General features: G+C 40.8%; 1 protein-coding gene across 6 annotated transcripts in view; it reads right to left on the bottom strand.

The window, feature by feature from the left end:
* Positions 1-20,299, bottom strand: part of LOC116853897 (probable Ras GTPase-activating protein) — a 552,848-nt gene that overhangs the window by 219,461 nt on the left and 313,088 nt on the right. For 4 of the 6 annotated variants that reach the window (XM_032835276.1, XM_032835239.1, XM_032835256.1 and 1 more), the window contains 2 exons: positions 15,439-15,480; positions 8,223-8,409 (listed from right to left, as the gene is read on the bottom strand). In XM_032835276.1, coding sequence (XP_032691167.1) covers positions 8,223-8,409; positions 15,439-15,480 — 229 coding nt within the window. The remainder of the gene's footprint in view (positions 1-8,222; positions 8,410-15,438; positions 15,481-20,299) is intronic. The other 2 variants (XM_032835285.1, XM_032835248.1) reach the window with 1 other exon arrangement.

Here is a 20,299-nt window from a genome sequence, read left to right as displayed (position 1 = left end):
TACTATGCTATTATAGTTCCAAATATCATACATTTTTCTCTCAGTGTGTGCCACAAAAAATTTTAAACACAGGCCAGCCGAATATCTCAAAAACTGAATCCAGTAGATAAAATCTTTTAGACAAAATTTATATAATTTTGAGGAGAAAAGAGATACGATAACTTTTAACTTATATACACACACACACATACACACACACACACACATATAATATATATAATAGAATGTCTGTGTATCTGTCTTCTGTACATTTCTAAATCCTTTGCCTGGACTAAATTTTGTATAGTTACTCTCTAAGAAAATATAGGCTACCATAAAGCCTGGAGACACTCTATCTCTTCCCCTGATTTCATCCCTTTATTTGACTCTGCGATAACCTGGGCAATGCTGGGTAGTTTTATCTAGTCACGCGCGACCGCGATCGACGATATTCCCGATTCGTTAGTTATGAAACGAAAATCGACGGTAACGTAATTATAATTGCGAATTCCAGAGACTATAGTCGCACGAATTGGCTCCAGATGTTATATCCGAGAATCAATGTTTCTTGACTCAAAGAAGATTACGTACGCCAGACACGAAAGAATGACAGCGATTAGATAGAACGATGAGTAATTCGGCGATGCAAATTAGCCGATGGAAACTTCCGCGTATGAGCGATGCGAAACTCGGGCGACGCGCGGAGACTTCCGTACGCCGTTACGTCGATGATCAAGTCGACAACGCGAAGAAACTGCGCGATCATATAAGACAGACTGTCTGTCGCTGATGTATTCGCGTTTCGCAATCGCCGGAGGATATGCGGTTGTCGGTGACGATAAGTAACTGGCTCACCGCGGAAATTGCGTCTTTCCGAAATCAACGAGCAAATGAAACACGACGATTTCGTAAGAAATCTTTGCTCACGCGATTTTTCCCCGCTTTTTTGGATCAGTCAGCTGATCGACGAGGCATATTAATTTTGCAATCGATTGTCTTGGTGCTTCAGCAATGAAGTGACATTAAAAGTATCGTTAAAATAAATAAATAATCATAGTAATGCGAAGCAAAATTATATTAATTTTTAATATTCTGATAAATATAATATTATATTTCTCTTTGGGGAGATGTATTTTCCATTCCCAATTTATCCTATGATTGGCTTCAATTAGTTAAATCTGGTTTGTTCATACAGAAAAATACATACTACATTCAAATAAATGTTACTTGTTTCAAATATTTCAAAAATTTATATATTTGCAAATCTATTATGATTTTTCATCGTATAAGCGCATGAAATTTATTTAAAATATATTCTGAAAATCCTAATATAACGTTTCAGTAAAGAATATAAAATAAAAGTAAACATTTTGTTTACTTACGGCATAGAGTCGAATTAGCTTTTTCTTCAATAAAATTCTATAATATTTCTATAATATTTCTATAATATTTCTATAATATAATATTTCTATAATATAATATTTCTATAATATTTATGTAAAGAGAATAAATTTTTCTTTTTGGTATATGTAATAATCAATTTTTCTGAGATTTATGATAAGCATATCTTAAGAATATTATCAAGAAAAATAATTGCTTGAGTCTTAAAAATATTATAAAATGGTTGTTAGATAAAGTAGTATAGATTGATTGAATAGTTGAATTCTTCTGTGTTGTATATCAAGTGATGTTATCAAAATCCAGTTATTAATGAGACCTAAATGTCGCGCTGCGATACATGACTTATCAGAATTCGACAACAATCGTTTTGTACAAATAATTGAACGGGTCAAACCTGATCAAGACCATAGGATAAATGTCTACTCGGATTTCCGAGTTGAAATTTTGACCCTATGTTAAATCTTGAATTCTACAACGCAGTATAGAAGCTAAGTTAACAAAGTAGGTTTAATTCTAATGATACAATTTATTCCTACTTTGACACTGATAATGTCCGAAATTTCTCTTTTCACTTTCTTTAGCGTCAAAATAGGTTGTATTATTGACTTCAAAATATCAAAATAGATGTTGAATGGAATAGTGAGGCTGAAAGTAGGATAAAATTTCGGGTAAGTTAAATAAAATCAAAAGAAATTGATGTAGATTTCAGAGTATCAAAATAGATATTAAATGGAACAGTAAGACTGAAAATAGGGTCAAAATTTCGACTCGGGTCTATATTTGAAGTAACATCGAGTGCGATTCAAAATTGCACGTGGATCTGGAAAAAGGTCGGTGAAGGAACGGAGATTTCTCAGATCTTCGAATCTCGAGGCGATCGCGAGCGGAATAATGTTGTTTGCGAAGTCACGCATGGAAATCGTTGGCGCTTTCTCACGCGTGTCGACAGCGACGCGCAATTAGCCGCCAACTTTTCGCCGGGAGCGCGAAATAATACTCGCGAAACAATAGCGAGATTAGGGTCGCGGGCGCAAACTAGGCGATGCACGTCGCGCGATCTTAATTCTGCGGCGCTATCAGAGGCGAGGTAGAAAGCATCCGTGGCTATCCGTGGCGCGTTAACGAGCGCGCGTTTCCACCACGACAGATGCTGCGACAGATTTGTCGACGTGATTTTAATTATATGAATTATTTATAGCACTCCGCGCATCGAGGAATTATCTCCCAACAATTTCCCGCCCGTTTTCCTCACCAGCGGAAGTAAAATTCAGCCCCGGAGATCGCGAAATTGGGATTCGCCCATTGTAGAAAAATATTTTTCGATGGTCTCACGCTACTATATTATATTCGATAATCGTAAGTTTTATTTATTAGCCGATAAAAAAATCGATTAAAAATGTAAAAGTTACAAATTTAGAGGACAAAGGGAATGTCGATCAAATAGAGATTCAGAAGAAACATGACCCTCTAACCTCTGCGTTCGCGCTTACATTGGTCATATTTTTGCTGAATTTGCATTTGATCGACATTTTCTTTGCTTGAAAAATTTGTAACTTCTGCGTTTCTAACTAATTCGGTTTTCTTATTACCTAATAAATAAAACCAATAATTATTGACACAGTGTCTTAACAAATGAACTCTTTTCAATGGTAGTCAAATATAAAGTGCAACCCTGTTTAGTCAACGCTGCGTAACATTAAGAAAAAAGATTAAGAAAAGTATTAAGAAAGAAAATGTTTGTGCTGACTTGATCACACGATCTGCCAACAATTCTCCAGTTATTATCGAGGCGCGCGTGCCAGCAAAATTAGTCACCGCGAAGTATCCTTTAGCGTAGATGATTCTAATCGCCACGCTTCGGAGACGAGACTCCAGCAGTCCCGCGTGGAGGTTCGCCGGTGCGATCGGATATGTCACGTTCGGTGCACTTCGTGCATACGAATCGCGAGCTTAACTCAGGACAGAACATTTTAATGGCGGTTGCTCGGCAAACTAACGGTCCGTGCCTGTCAGACACGAGCGCGATTTTCCGCAGAGATATCGTGAATCACACGGAGACGATCGTCCGTCTTCGACTGTCTTCAGCGTCGAGTTTAGCGGACATGGGATAAAGCGCGTCGCGCGCCTTCGATTTCGCGATTAGCAGGCGAGATGCGTGCGTCAGCGCTGGAGAGATTGAGGTCACAGTGTGTAATTTCTACGAGTCTGAAATATATCTTTTATGTGGTCTTATATTTTCCTAAATTTATGTTCTCTTAAGCAATTCAGTAAACAGCTCACCTCACAGTTGTTAACATTTATTAAGTATTATTTCTTATGTTTTCTAAGTTAAACGGGACATCTAAGGCCTGTATTAATAGTCATAACTTCTCCCAAGTGTGAGATACTCAGATTTGAATTCAGAGTTAGATGAAAGTGCTAACCCCGATAACCAGGAGACAACGCATTTATCTAAACATTTTATTAGCAATTAAGATGTAATAGAAAACTAATGGAATACTGATATAGAAGAGATAATAGACTGGTGAAAGTACATATAGTAGGGCAAACGCTCACCATCTAACACAAATATTCGAACGAGCAATCTCCTAATTGTTTCGGGCACAGCGTAGGAAGAAACTTACCGAGAAATCACCTACCGAACAAAAAGGACCTCAATCACTCTGAACGTGGACTACACCCTGACAATTAGCATACGTGCCTTTTCGAGCTCGTTCACAATTTAATCCGCGTGTGTGTGTCGAACGTGACGGCGACGGTAGTGTCCGGATTGCTCGCTCTCGCGAGCTCGTATTCACGTGGGTGGAAACGCGCGAGCATTCATGCGTGGTGCGTGGACGAGCGCCATGTGGACGCACCCAAGACCTACGTGGTGACAGAAGGGGGACTGACCGTGCGACATCGTACGTGCCTCGAACTCGGACTAGGATGGTCCTTCCGGTGAGGGCATTTCCGCCGCTGCAGGACAATACCGCGACCGATGACGACCACACCGGGGGTTTTCAATGAATAGCTCTCGACAAATCGAGGTGCTTCGTTTCTGTTTATCATTTTCCTGATTTTGCGAACCTTGCGAAAAATGGACTGTTATGGTGATTGCGAAACCGCGGGTAAAGTCACTTCGTTCTGGACGAAATATGTCAATCGAGAGTGGGAAATGATAAATGTTTATAAGATTGATAAGAAAAATCACCTTATGCATGTTCCTACCAACGTCAATTAAACCTTAATTTGAAAGTTCAAAGTTCTAACTTTATTCAAGCAAAAACTCCAACTCAGATTAAGGTTTAATTGACTTTGGCAGAAATGTGCATTAATCTCGCGAGAGGAAAACACTGGTTGAAGTAATCAGACGGTCGTTTCTTCAAATATTAAGATACAATCTGTTGTCTTAAAAATTCCCCTTAATATTTCAGTGCGACTTTCATTGAATATTAATAAATATCATTATATCAGTTAAACGAGTACTAATTTATGTAATAACGTCATTTCAATTATAAATTCGCAAAATCGTTCAAAAGAGTGATCCCATAATTATTTCAAGCAATGCATTTAATTGAGATATTCAAGATATTCAAATGTTTTTTTCTAAGATTGCATTTAATTGAGATATTCAAGATTTTCAAATGTTTTTTTCTAAGATTGCACACGATACCACAAACGTTTGTCGAAATCGTGATCATTCTGCGTTCATCAATTTGCACTCGAACGTCTTCCAAATCCAACATTGACGCACTCTTTCAAAAGAGTTGCTCGTACTCCACGTCGCACGCACACTACTGTCTGCACGTGACGAAGAAATCGAAGGCCATCGGGTGTATATTAAAATCCGCACACTGCCGGCACATATCGACTATCCTTGCAACGTCATTGCGCGTTCGTGCAAACTCGTTTTTCCACGCTGTTGTATGAAACATGGGGGAAAAAGATAATGCGCGAGGTCGTGGATTAAAAATTACATACGCAAAGAAAAAAATCATACGAACAGTCGAGTTAATACATCGCAAGCGCAAGAAACACGAAGAGCAAGACAGAAGGGAAGATCTCTGGAGATAAAATTAATAGAGCGCAATAAATTCAGCAAACAACGTTTGCGCAATGATTTTTCCTCCAGAAGTACGCCACTATGTCGCGATCGCGTTATATCGTGCACTATATTTTCTAGATCAGCCGACTCCCACGCGCAATAACGAGACGAAACGTCTCACAATGGCCACGACACGGGAGATGCCGCACAAAGAACGGGGAGGAGAATTTTCTAGCCCGGAACCCGCGGAAATTAGGTCAGCGCTATATCTATCGCGCGAGGGAAGAGCTCGAGAGGCACTTTTCTTTCTCGTTCTTACGACAAAGAACTTGGCACCGTCTGAATATTAAATATCTCGTGATTCACGAAACGGAAACGCGTCGCGTCCATGGAATCTAGAATATTTAAATTTTTCGCCGCAAGATAGCAAAATGCAAAAATTCGCCGAGACCTCGCGAAAACAGAAAGAATTTAACTTGAGTTTCATGTATCGAATTTATATTTTATACAAAAATTACGTTAATTACGTTAAAATTAAATTAAAAATGTGTCCACAAATTTATTTAAACATGTCAGTCGTGAAAAAATATGCGGTTTTTCAAGACTTGCTAGAGTCAATTTTTAATTGATTCTATTCAATATTTATTTTCAGTGTATAATATTACATAATCGAAACAATATTAATCGAATTCTTCGCTTCCACCGCCATCTATACACTTTGGCAAAAAGCAAAGTACCGATAGCTGGTTATAGAACATTCTCGGATCCGCATTTACTGTCCGCCGCGTGCACGTACACGTTGGTCGGTAAAGTAGAAAGTGGCATTTAGGAGCGTAATAAAGTAAAAAAAAAATTAACGTCAACTAATCGAAACGCAACCTTTAATAAAGTATGACGTTCGGGTAAAATATACTTGAAACATTTTCTTTTTTCTACTTTGAATGTGCCAAAACTGATAGAATAGTTGTAGGGAACTGCGTTATCTACTTCCATATCGAGAAAGTGAGAAGAGAGAAACACCAGTCATCTTGAGAGAACATAGAGAAATTAGTTTCTCTTATTATTTCCCGTAATTGTAATTTTTACAACTTGCAATCATTGAAACGCGCGTTAACTTTTAACTGTCGATTTGCATGTTTATATTGGATTGTACATTTTTTCTTTCTTTTACGGATATAGTTTACTTTCGAAATATGAAAAGACTACTTTTTGGAATCTCTACATTGTCTTGCAAATTTTTGTACATTTTTTGAAGTACCTCTTTAAGGATCTTATTATAATAGTTGGCACTTGAAACATGTCTTATATGTAAGATACTCAGATTTTTATTTAACGTTAGATGCAAGTTTTTCAGTTATGATGTATATGACATTCAAGTATCTGTAATTGTGATTCAACTGAAAAAACTTTCATCTAACTCTGAATTTTAATCTAAGTATTTCACTAAAGACGAGTTTCAAGAAATGGCTATTAACACGGGTTTCTAAATTGAATTACGTTTTAGTAAGCGTAAACATATAAATGAGATATTTTAATTGTTCATTTTCACATTCGAACAAGAAAAGAGAAACGACGAAACACAGTGCGTTTTTCTCGTTTCAAGCGGCGACTACGCTAATCGTTTTGCGCGAAAACACGAAGCGTAGGTACTTTTCCATTCGCTGTGTAATCGCGCGTTTTTCCCGGCGCCCTTTCGCGTCGTAACAAAAACGAGGCGATTCGAAAGGGAGGGCAAATGCACTTGATTCCTTTTGAACAATGTCGGCTCGTTAAGGACGCGCCAACCGGGTCCTGATGTCTGTCAGTCGTAGACAGCTGAGCGAACGGCAGCAACAATTCGAACAAAGCGCAATTAATACCGGCAGAGCCGATTCGCGCGCACGCTATTATGCCGAAGACAAAAAGTGTCAACTGGCGTTAAATACAGCGTCTAACGCAATTTCTCTTTCTAACACAACGCTACTATTCACAATCATAATAGTGAAATCATACGAGCTGATTATGTAAAACGTTAATGAATTCGAATAGCGAATTCAGAGAGTTCCATTGAAAGTAACGAATACGCTTCAGTTACCTTTCTCTGCGTGAAAAAAACAGCAATGATTATTGTGAACAGATACGTTACATTGTAGAAGCTTATTGAAATTATCATCGGAGGGAAATTATTTAGAATAAAATATTCAATAAAATTGTAGAAATAAGGCCTCTACGAGCCAAAGGCTAGGAATAGGTGCACAAAAACAGAAAAGAAAAATTCTCTTAATTCAGATATTGATGTTAAAAAATTTGATGTTTTACAAAATGTCAAGTGCACTGCAAGTGTATCATTTTGACAGAATCTCTTTTTACGTGTTTCTTACCGTCTTTTAGGTCGCATTATATTTACACGTTTTAAAATGCACTAAATTATAATCTACATCTCTTAAACGTGTTAAACAACGTGACTTAAAGTCGCAAGAAACGTGCAAAAAGAGTTTCAGCCAGATTACACGCTTACATGCGTTCAAAACTAACACACTTGGATTCGTAGTGCGGGCCGGTAAATCGCAGTTAGCAGCGCGGAATAATTGACGTCCCTGTATTTAAACGCGCGTTCAAGCTGTGTAAAAATTGAAATGAAAAAAGAGGAACTAGAATCAATTTAAGTAAAAATCTATAAGGCAGAGAAATAAGAGAGGTTCAGAGAGGCAAGACGGCGGTATCGATCTGTTTGTCATCCAATCGCGAGTGACAAATGCGCCGGAATTTCTCGCGAAATTCCCGACGACGTTTCCCGGTCCCGCCTCGAAATTAATCGAATATCGTGGACACTCACCTATTGGAGAAGCGGTGTTGGCCTCCCGGAGACTGACGGTTTCCGGCTCTACGGCTGCCTCGTCTTCCTCGATGAGCGGCGGTGGAGGTGCCAGCGGTCGCGTCTCGTAGCCCCAATGTTGTCGAAAAGCACGTGCGCCGCCGTCCAGGCGGACGCGTGGCAGCTCGACAAACATCGCGTCGCCCAGCTGAAAGTAAAAGGCCGCCCGGAGGCGACGGCGTTAAATCGCTGATCGTCGAGGAAGAAGAGGTTCGAAGTCGGAGCGATTACGCGTCGACCGGCTCCTCGATTCGCGAAAATACGCCGTGACCCGTTTGATCAGCCTCTGAGACGCCGCAAATTCCAATGCGAATTTATTGTGCACGTTATTTCCCAAGTTGGAGATAAATGAGATACTAAAGTCGAAATTATACTGACAGAAAAAAAATGATTGATTCAATTATAGTTATTCTTGGCCTTAAACAGATTTTCTTTGAAATAAACAGAAAATCTGTTTAAGGCCAAGAATAACTATAATTGAATCATTTTTTTTCTGTCAGTATAATTTCGTCTTTAGTATCTCATTTAACGACTGGAAACCCTGAAGTCTATGTCAACCTCTTACAATTCTACTGTACTAACTTTGCCGCTTCAAAATCTACAAATTCTGTACATTTTCTGCCACTTAGAAGCGTCTCAATTACCACATGTCTCAAACACACACTGATCAGAATATATAAATGTTAAAAGTTCCAGTATATATTCCGGTAGTTATGTGGGAATTTGATAAAAATCAGATATTTCAATTGTTATGCCGATTTAGTTAAACTAAATACATAATACATACATAAATCTCATGTAAAATCGAACAATTTAAATTAATTTACCAGCAGAAAAAATACTGTGCAGTTTGCGAAACATCTCCTTCAGAATGGAATCTTTCCTGGGAATTTAAGAATTACTCTCTACTAAATTCCTTGGAATAAAATTTCACTCGAAAAATAGAGTGGCCGTCCAGTCACTCGAATTCGAGTGATTCTTCACACTGAATCGAGTTCATTTGCGAAATAAGTGAAATCGCGAAACGAGCACAACGCAGAGAATTCGCGAACGCTCTCTGGACGCCAACGAGTCTCGGTGTATTGCATAAACATCTGGAGCGGTCGCGAGGCAGCCCTTTAAGGGGCAATGAAAGCGATACGCTTGGAAGTTCATTAAAACATCGTCTTCTTAATTGGAGGCACTTGTATTCGCGGGGCGATCATCTCGTTGGAACGAGCGACGGTGTCTGTAACAGCCGTACCTTGCCGTGTTTAACGCGCGTAAAAAGGAAAGAGAAGAAGCTCGGCCCTTTAACTTCATATTCAAAATTTTACGCGACGAGTGTGTGTGTGAGAGGCGCATTGTGAAGCCGAAGCTTGGCGAAATAGCCACGCGGACTGAAATCATCGTCTCGTTTCTTCTCAACCTTCGAATTCTCGCGTCTTAAAACCGCGCGATCGTGAAACTTTGGAGTTTACGAGATTCGGCTCGGCGGCTCTTAGATCTTCGAATCCATAAAATCGCCGACACTGTATCCTGATATATTAAGACTCTCAATTCGCCGCATTCTACCTCGTATTCCCCAATTTTATAATTCTCGATCTCGCGTTTTCAACTCCTCGAAAACCCCTCGATTCTATCCGAGGAATTCTCCTCTTTTTTAACGATCGTACGAATGATCGTTCCGACGAGAAGGCGAAGCGAAGCTTTCCTCATGCCCGCGTCGAAATTTTAGTTTTATTTTCAACCTAAACTTTCTAACATCTGTGTATTCTGAAGGAACAGTGTATGTTTATACACGGAAATCGAAATTCTACTTAACGTCTTTGAATGACAGAAAACATCCAACATGGAAGCTCTGAAGAGGACAAAATAGTAGATTAAATAGAATCAGAAGAAGTTAATATAGATTTTAGAGCATCACAAAGTAAGCTTTACATGAAATATTGGGATTGGGATAAAAATTTCGCTCAGATACGCACGAGATTTGAAGACTTGAACTCGCAACAATCTCAATCCGAGTAAAAACTTTAATCCTACACTGAGAACAAAATATTTGATATTTGTAACTAAAATTACATAGAGAAATAATTGATACGCCATTTTTTTATTTAATTCTACTGTAATATTAGTAATAATAACCTTATATACATGTTACTATCATCATTTTCTGTTTGAAATAAACAGAAAATCTGTTTAAGGCCAAGAATAACTATAATTGAATCAATCATTTTTTCTCTGTCAGTACAATTTCGACTTTAGTATCTCATTTAACGACTGGAAACCCTGAAGTCTATGTCAACCTCTTACAATTCTACTGTACTAACTTTGCCGCTTCAAAATCTACAAATTCTGTACATTTTCTGCCACTTAGAAGCGTCTCAATTACTACATGTCTCAAACACACACTGATCAGAATATATAAATGTTAAAAGTTCCAGTCAAAAGTGGGGTCAAAACTTGGACTCAGGGAAGTGGAGCGAAAGTTCCGACTCGATCTTAAAATTAGACACTCACGTAACCGCGGATGACATCCATCGTCGGCCTCGCGACTCGTCGAATTCGCGTCGTCCAATTAAACGCGCCGAGCGACGCACACACGCGCACGTCATCTAAGATTGATCCCGTCGATAAGTCGCATTCGAATTACACTCCGACGACGGGCTGCTCGAGATCCAGTACCCGGACGACGGTTCGTAGATCCGCGCCAGCGAGCTTTCGGCCGGCCGAGGCATTCCGATTCGTGAAAGGGCGAGGCTCGCGATCGGCGGAGTTATTTGGAACGGAGCCGAGCGGCGACTGGAGCGCGTCTGGCGTTTTATCTCGGAATATCGTAGATTGACCTGACGACAGGCTGACGTCACTAATTAAAGCTCGTTGGGCGGAGAGCACATCGCGTGAAATCCGAGGGCCGGGGGGTTCTCGCGTTCTTTCAACGTTTTCGCCGCTAATGCGATTTCTCGGCGAACTTCTCGCGTTAAGTATCGCGTACGATCTCTCGCGACAAAAGAAGAAGGGGAATCGCGATGCGAAAGTCGAGCGACAATCAAGAAGCAAGCAATATTGAGCTTTGATCGATTCAAAATGTCAGTCGAGCGAAATAATCGGCAAGTCAACTATCAAAATTAATCAATTGTTACATATAAAACCACGAATAATTTAATTGATTGAAATTGTTAATCAAACTTTGATTTGATTGAGATACTGATTAATAATTTATTTCATTAATTTATTCGTGATTATACATATACATATGGCATTTGACAAGTTTTCATGATTGATTTGCCGATCATTGTAGTCAAATAAAATCTTAATCGACCAATAGTCAACACGTAAGAAATGAGGATACGTGGCGATATACAAAACATGTTAATTCTGCCCGAACAATTTCGAACATTTCTTGCAGCAGATCTGAAAAAATTCGTTATGTTACGAAAATCTCGTGTACTTCGCATTCAGTGTTTCAGTAATGTAATGTACAGAGATAGTACACATTTATATTCAATGCAATTAACGTGTAGAAAATCGGTTAATGGGATCAGCTGGGACGAAATACGATGTCGAAATAGACCCAATGTAGAACCACCGAGGGGGTTAATCCCCGAGAATCTCGAGATTCAAGCGCTGCCTACAAATCCCAGCAGACACGTCAATGGAGCTATCGCTGGCGCTCATTAATGCCGAGTCGCGAACAGAAGACACGAGCGGCGGCCATTCGTTTCAATCGCACCGGAATAATTCATTAGAGCTCTCGTCGTTTAACGTCGTCGCTCGTTCCGCCGACGAACAAGAGAGAAGAGCGGATCTCGAGCGCACTCACGCACTCGCGCGCGCGACGCGAACAAATTCAGTGGCGAAACTTCATTTTCGGGCTGACCAATTAAGAAAGAAGGGGTACACACGCTCTCCCGGCGATCGAGCGGCTACGGAGTTAACGTGTTAGCTGCAATTACCGGGGCCGGCGCGAACGAATGTGTCCAATTACGCGCAGGAGCGACAGCGAGTTGCCTCAGGGAACGTCGTCGACCAACAAGCCGCGGGCCCGGTAGTAAAGCGCCAATTAGTAATCGCATTCTTTCCGAACAATTCGCGCGCGAACGCGTGATCCCGTTCCAGGTAACATAATTGTCCGAGCAACGCGATTATAATTGAACGAGCCCGCACTCGGATCAGAGTCCCTTCTCTCGCGTTGGATATCCAGGCGATCCTCATTAACGGGTCACCCACGATAACCGAAACGACGAGGGATCCGCTCGTCGCGAGCGGAGGAGATCGTTCAGAAGGGAGGATCGCCCGCGTGTTTGCCGAGTAAAGTAGCAGCGACGATATTCGTCAAGCGAGATCTCCGTCTGAGCTCCTTGAAAAGCCTTCCCCAAAGCAGCCATTTCGGGCTATCCGTATAACCGGATTCTATCGTAGCTTAAACCACCAGACGTTATCCGGGCTTCTTTTTTATCAAGAACATCTAAACTTAAATTATCGCGAAGTGTCAAAGGGATGAAATCGGGAGAAAGAGACTGAGGTACTTAAATCTCACGTGGCCTACATTTTCCGCAGGGACTTAGAGAGTAAATATGCAAAATTTGCTTCAGACTGATCTAAAGGTTCAAGAGTATAAATAGACAGATATTCTTTTATATGTAGATCTGACACGCCGCGTGAGGTCGATTTCTACCTTTAAAGGGAGTCACTCGCGAGCATGTTGAGTTAAATGACGGACGCGATATCTGGCAATTTTTTTTAACTTTTTTTGAATTTTTAAACTTCTTCTGAAATTCCCATTTTAGACGATCGATAGTCCGCGAGGGAGAATTTAGGGCAAATTCACAATCGCACGCGCTGTATTCACTTTAAGCTCACTTTAAGCGATTTGCTTTTGAAGAGAAACGTTCGTGGAATTGTCGGGTAGAATAACTATTGATTTCTTATTATTGATAATCGTATAAAAAATTAGGATAAAATAAAATTAAGCTACATACAAGAAACGAAAAAAGATCGGAATCTCAAAAGTCGAGACCCAAAAACACTTTGCGTGTCCGACTCGCATTGGAACATGTAAGTTTAAAAAAAAAAGTCTATTTTTATTCTAAATTTATAAAATGATCTGTCGCAATTAGTACAAAATATAAAATACACAACTTATCGTAGTTTGTGATTGAACGTATTTATTATTGTATGTATTTACTATTGTACGTATTTATTATTGTATGTATTTACAATCGACCTCACGTCCGTTTCTCGCTTCGCGCATTCACTTGGGACACCACGTTTCTTGATAACGACGGATATTCATTAACTGAGATCAAATTCTAATCTTAGATCTAATTAAATTCTTCTCTAAAGTTCACTTTAGGCGATCTATAATTCGCGATGAGGTTCAGACTTCACGTGAACACAGTTGAACACAGGGAACATTTAAAAAGAGAATGTAATATCGGATTCTTGTTATCGACTTGCACCGACTATTTCTGTTCGTAACTACAATATTATATTTCATATTCTATTTGAAGGTATCGCAGAGAGATATTGAAACGTTTCGCATGTCACATGCGATTCGCGTACTTGACAGATGACCGACGGCGGTATGAAATATTTTTTAATGTTAAAATCTTCTTTCTCTCTGTAGGCCCTACTTTACGCGATCAATAACTCACGACAGAGAATTCAGGACAGACTTAAATTCGTAATTACACGCGACGTGCAAAAGTCACTTTGAGTGATCTATAATTCGCGAAATTTGGAACAGAATTCCATCTGCCATCTTTCGCGAAATCACTTGGGGGAGAAGACGATATATCGGATTTTTATTACCGTGGATTTTACTACCGTGCCATTCCGGATTTTGATATCACATGTAATGTCTATCCTAAGCCATCACCTACATACACACACACACACACACACACATATGCAGATGTTTTGTGACGCATGCGATTACGCGTGCGGACGCCGCGCTGAGACCTGTTTACCGTTTGTCCACGTCGCGTTTATCGACGAAGACAATAATGCAGTCCCTCGTAGATAAATACGGTTGGCCATCAAACGTTTCGCGATCGAGTCTCTCCGCCGCGTGCGGTGCGCGCATACAGACGGAACAGGCGGAAAGAGAAAGAGAGACACACAGAGAGAGGACGTATACGTGCGTGGAAAAGAAATTACGATTGATTCTACGACGGAACCGTATACGCGGCGACGGAAGACGAGAAGGCAGAACGGAGAGCGAACCGGTCATCCGGGATAAAACGCGATTGCATTATTAAGGCACGCGATGTCTTCTCGAGGATATCGGTTGCTCGGCAAACAACAATAGCCAGTGGAGCGAAAACGATTGACTGTGCGGGGTGCAGCAACCGGACGAAAAAGAACTATCTCAGGATCGGATAGGAGATTAAATGCTTGGAGAAAGAGATTAGAATGCAATGAAAAACGTATATTCCGAACGAGTCACCGAAAAATGGCAATATTTATCAAGCATCTGCTAATAATTACTAAACAGTTTGACTGTCACCGAAGCATTTGATCATTTCTGTGCGAATATCGCGACATAGTTTCACGCTTGTCACGAAATCAAGGGATATCCACAGCGGAAACACGAAACTCCAGACGCCACGCGTTACCGAAGACAAGACACGGAATCGTTGTTAGAGAAAGAGAGTGAGAAAGAGAGAGAGAGAGAGAGAGAGAGAGAGAGAGAGAGAGAGAGAGAGACGGACTCCACCGTTGATTTAATACAATCCAATTCACAAACCCTTTTCCCCTTGCGCGCTTTTTCCCCGCTCGTCGCGGCGATCCTTCGCAATGTCCTTTTCGCGTCTTGTCGTGCCGGGCGACTTTGAGAGCGGGCAAGAAGCAATTAATCTCGTCCTTTAACTCGCGAAACAGCAGACATCAAGGCAAGAGGGCTCGAATTAATCTTCGTATTACACTTTTGCCATGTAAATGCAGCATGTGCGCGCGCGCGTGCGTTCTTTTGTGCAAACATCGTGAACGTTAATCAAGACATTCGCGAGATGCGGGAGGATTTAAGACTCGACGAGTTTGGATGAGGGCAGCGAGGAAAAGTAGGAGGTGGGAAGGGTTCGAGCAGAGCAAACACAGTCATGACACACCAACACGAGACACGAGGCACATCAACGTATTATCCGAGTGACACCAACGCATTAGCAGAAGGCATAGAGAGAGAAAAAGAACAAACCTTGTTGTGCGACTTGAACATACAGGCGGTCCCGGCGAACAGCTGCGTCCAGAGAAAGATACAGATCGATTACTAATCGCATTCGCACTTTTTGCCCCGCGGCATCCAGAGAGATCGGCGAAGGATCTCTCTCCGGATCCGCTGCCTTCCTCTCATTCATCGCGAGACTCGTGTGACAGTGGTTCGTCAGTCGACGCAGCTCGATAAATTGATTATATACACGGAAAAAATAATTCTGTTGGTGTAACCGAATTTTCGGTTGCTCAGGGATCAGACAAAAATTCCGCTGTAGGAAAAATTCATTTATGAGGCTTCTGTATAGTCAATTGTTCTCAGTTGTCTCAAGCGAGTTCTAATATCGTTGTTCAGGCGAATATTTTCGGTTGCGAGAACAGAAATATTAGTTTTCATAACAGAGATATCGCTTCTGATCACCTAATTTTCAGTTGGTTCTTATTTGGTTGCACCAACTGAAATTTTTTTTGCGTATAGTAAACGTCTCTTCTTGATACGTTCGCCTCGGGGAACAGGTTATCTCGTTTTTCAAATCACCCGCAGCGAATGTGTTAACATATTTGCGAAAGACTCCTTCCCTCTCCGTCTCTTTCTTTCTTTCTCACTGAATCCAGCGTGCTCCTGCTCGCGCCGCGACGAAACCGTCATTAATGGCGCTTCGTCATTCGACGTAACGCAGTAAACTTATTACGAAGCGATGTCTCTTTTGACATATTTCAAGGGTGGAAGTAATCGATCTCGGAGCGATTACGCGAATGACACGCACGCGGCCGAAGCGATCTTTGTCGACGAGGCGACGTTGTAGTTCGACGCGATCGACGAATGACGCGAGGACAGAGCGTGCGAGAAATTTCCACGAGGTAATTTCACGCGTGGCTTCGGCGACAGATACTCGAGCGGGCGCACACGATGCTGCAAATCGTGCAACGTCAAAACGCGTCTTTGATTAATAATCGCGACTTTCGGCGCGAAGGAGCTTTGTGCCGGAGACGCTCGGGGCTGGCGTTGCGCGCCGAATTGCGAAGGAGAATGACGCGGGCTACAAAAAGATCCTTGCGCCGAGATAATTGCGGGACCGTTGCAAATGGGAAGAGTCAAAAGTGAAAAATGCGCGCCTGGTGCTCCCCGAAAATGAATTATGGCACGCTCGCGAAATTCCTCTTTCAGGCCTTCATTAACCCTTTCGTTCTTGCGCGGGCGTACCTACGGCTCGGGAATAACACGTTTAACGTGCGCTACGAATGCGCATATTCTTTGTACAGGGCTGAATTTAGATGTCCGAGTACTCGTATGCAAGCGGAACTCGTTAAACTAAATAGAAAACTCCTCTATTTTAACCAACACGATAATTATGAAGATATTAATGAAAGAAAACATTTTGGTGAATGAGTGTGTGTGATTATGTGAACAGAGCTTATAAAATTGAAAAAATTCTCTATCATTTTGCAAGTAATCACGATAATTATTCCTTTACTTTAATCTACAATAACAATATTAATTTCATGATAGAAAAGACGAAGAAAGGAATCGGAACAATTCGATTTTAAATGAAAGAAATTACATATTGCTCGTGTGAGCGTATTTGCCGTGCTTTAATCGATCATGACACTCGACTCTTCCAAATAGACAATAAGAAAGTATAGACGCGTGCAGGAACGCGTGCCAAAGAGGTTACTTTTTGTTTCATGTCGCTACATCGACTAATGTGCGAGTTATAACCATTCAAAGCCGCGGCATCGACATCAGGTGTCGCTCGCGTCATTTGCACGCTAGCTCTTTCTCATCGAAGTGAGTTGAACGACCACGTGGCATCGCATCAGGATTCAGCTCGGCTTTAACGCAAGTGCCATCTGTTGTCGCATCGACACACTACGTTCATATGCTATCCTCTTTTAAAGTGAGATAAATAAGCACGACCTTGTCTAGGCCGCGCAGTCGGGATAGCGAGATATCTTTTCCCAAAATAGCGTCGCGGAATTCAAATGCTTTTACTCACACGTCGCGACGTGACCTATCCATATATGTAATATTCATATATGGCGCGTAGAGCTCTCAGCGGTACCGCAACACTACGATGCAGACAATGCTCGTCTGTCTTTTTCTGTATCAACATCAGTGTTCTGTCTGTACAAAGTGCATGCGTAACGTTTACCCTTCCATCATGGTCTAAGCCATTCGATTAGACCTGACGCCTTACCAAAACTAACCTCATACACACACACACAACGTTATAGACACTTTCCATATTTATTTTTCTTATTTATTATCAATTACTTAGTTTTTTAACCCCTTCGCTGGCAATGACGCTAATTGGCGTCAAAGAGAAACGTGTCCAGATGGGCAATGACGCCAATTGGCGTCATGCATTTATTTCGCGATTCAACGATGCAAATTTTGTCATATTCTGTATATAAGGGTTTTTGGAGTTTCTGAATACGATTTTGAAGTCAGAATTGTAAAATTCAAAATGGTGAATCCAACATGACGAATCGTTATATTTGAAAAATGAAACATCATGTTCGATTTTATTAAAACTTGGTATAAAGGGGTTTTTGGGGTCGCTGAAATACGATTTTGAGGTCAGAATTGTAAAATTCAAAATGGCGGATCCAATATGATGGATCCAATATAACGGATCATAAATTCGAAAAATAATACAAAACTACAAAAAAAAAAAAAAAACAAAAAATACAAAATAATATAAATTATAAAAATAATAAAAATATAAAAAACAAAAAAATAATAAAAAAATAATACAAAACTACAAAAAAAACAAAAAAAATTCAAAAACTATTAGGTGTACAACTTTGCTTCCGCCGTTTTTTTCCGAAATTCGAGGCTTTATTGTAAAAAACTGGTTATATATTTATGATTCAAAGTATTGTCCATCGCTGGCCACTACTTTCTCCCATCTTTCGGGCAGCGTACGAATCCCGCGTCGAAAAAACTGGTCATCTTTTGAGGCGATCCACGAATCGATCCAATTTTTTACTTCTTCATAAGACCGGAAGTGCTGGTCAGCCAGGCCGTGTGCCATTCATCGAAACAAGTGATAGTCAGAGGGAGCAACGTCTGGAGAATACGACGGGTGGGGTAGGACTTCCCATTTCAACGTTTCCAAGTGTCTTGACCACTTTCGCAACATGGGGTCGAGCATTGTCATGCTGCAAAATCACTTTATCGTGTCTCTCGTTGTATTGCGGCCGTTTGTCATTCAATGCTCGGCTCAAACGCATCAATTGCATTCGATACCGATCGCCTGTGATTGTTTCAGTCGGTTTTAACAGCTCATAATACACTACGCCGAGCTGGTCCCACCAAATACAGAGCATGACCTTGGAGCCGTGAATATTCGGTTTGGCCGTCGACGTGGAAGCATGGCTAGGAACTCCCCATGATTTTTTGCGCTTGGGGTTATCGTAATGAACCCATTTTTCGTTCCCAGTCACAATGCGATGCAGAAATCCCTTCTGTCTTTGCCTTTCAAGCAGCTGTTCATAAGCAAAAAACGCCGTTCAACATCTCTCGGCTTCAATTCGTACGCCACCCAATTTCCTTGCGTCTGAATCATTCCCATGGCTTTGAGGCGTTTTGAAATGGCTTGTTGAGTCACTCCCAATGATCGTGCCAATTCTTCTTGATTTTGACACGAGTCTTGATCAAGTAATGCCTCCAATTCTGCATCTTCGAAAACCTTCTCTCTTCCACCGCTATGCCGGTCTTCGACGTCAAAATCACCGTTCTTGAAGCGTTGAAACCACTCACGACACGTTCTTTCACTAATAGCGGCCTCACCATAAGTATGTGAGAGCATTCGATAAGCCTCAGTCCCAGATTCCTTCATATTGAAGCAGAAAATTAAAACCTCCCGCAAATGACGAGAATTTGGCTCGTAAACTGACATTTTCAATTGAGAATAACTTTATGATGCAGACACAAATCGACTAATGTTTCTATGGGGTTATGTTGACAGATGCCCAAGTTTATTGTATGACGTCTATGATCTATTTATTTCGACCACCACTTACCGCTAAAGCCATCTATAGGAAAACGGCGGAAGCAAAGTTGTACACCTAATAAAATGGAATGTATAAAATCCTACCGCGCAGCTTCCTCGTGGCATATTCCGAGGTCATGATTCTAGAATCATCAGCTAATGCCGGAAGTGAAAAGTGGAGAATTGAATATGCTAAAAGATAAGTATTGTGACATGACAATTCTCCTATAAATCCGCCATATTGGATCCGCCATTTTGAATTTTACAATTCTGATCTCAAAGTCATATTCAGCCCTCTATACCGAGTTTTAATGGAATCTAACAAGATGTTTTATTTTGCGAATACATGATCGGCCATATTGAATCCGCCATTTTGAATTTTACAATTCTGACCTCAAAATCGTATTCAGCGATTCAAAACTTTCTGTATACCAAGTTTAAAAAAACTATCCGACTTTTTTCTCTGCCCACCGGGGTACAAACAGTGGAATGAACGTGCCAGCGAAGAGGTTAATACATTTCCAGTTAGAAATGACTTGTCGATCGACATCGAAAAGACGTCGCTATGTTTACATGTATATATGTTTACATTTTGTCGCCACGCTTGCGCATTGCGATCATAAAACACTCTTTTTCAGTGAGCAAATTACCGTTCATCTTCTATCCTTCAGTCTTCTTTCATTCTCTCTTATAGCAAAAATTCCTCTATGCGTCATATAATAGTATTACATATATGAACCTACCCCACATCGCGCAAAAGGGGTCGCGCACTCGAGTCGATACAGACGTCAATACCTCCACTTATAGACGTCGTAGCGACTTGAAACAAAAACCGTTGAAAAGGGGAAA

Source organism: Odontomachus brunneus, unplaced genomic scaffold, assembly GCF_010583005.1.
Source record: "Odontomachus brunneus isolate Ranch 3 - 2012 unplaced genomic scaffold, Obru_v1 Obru_scaffold_001, whole genome shotgun sequence".
NCBI lineage: Eukaryota > Metazoa > Arthropoda > Insecta > Hymenoptera > Formicidae > Odontomachus > Odontomachus brunneus.
This window is presented reverse-complemented; position numbering and strand designations above follow the sequence as displayed.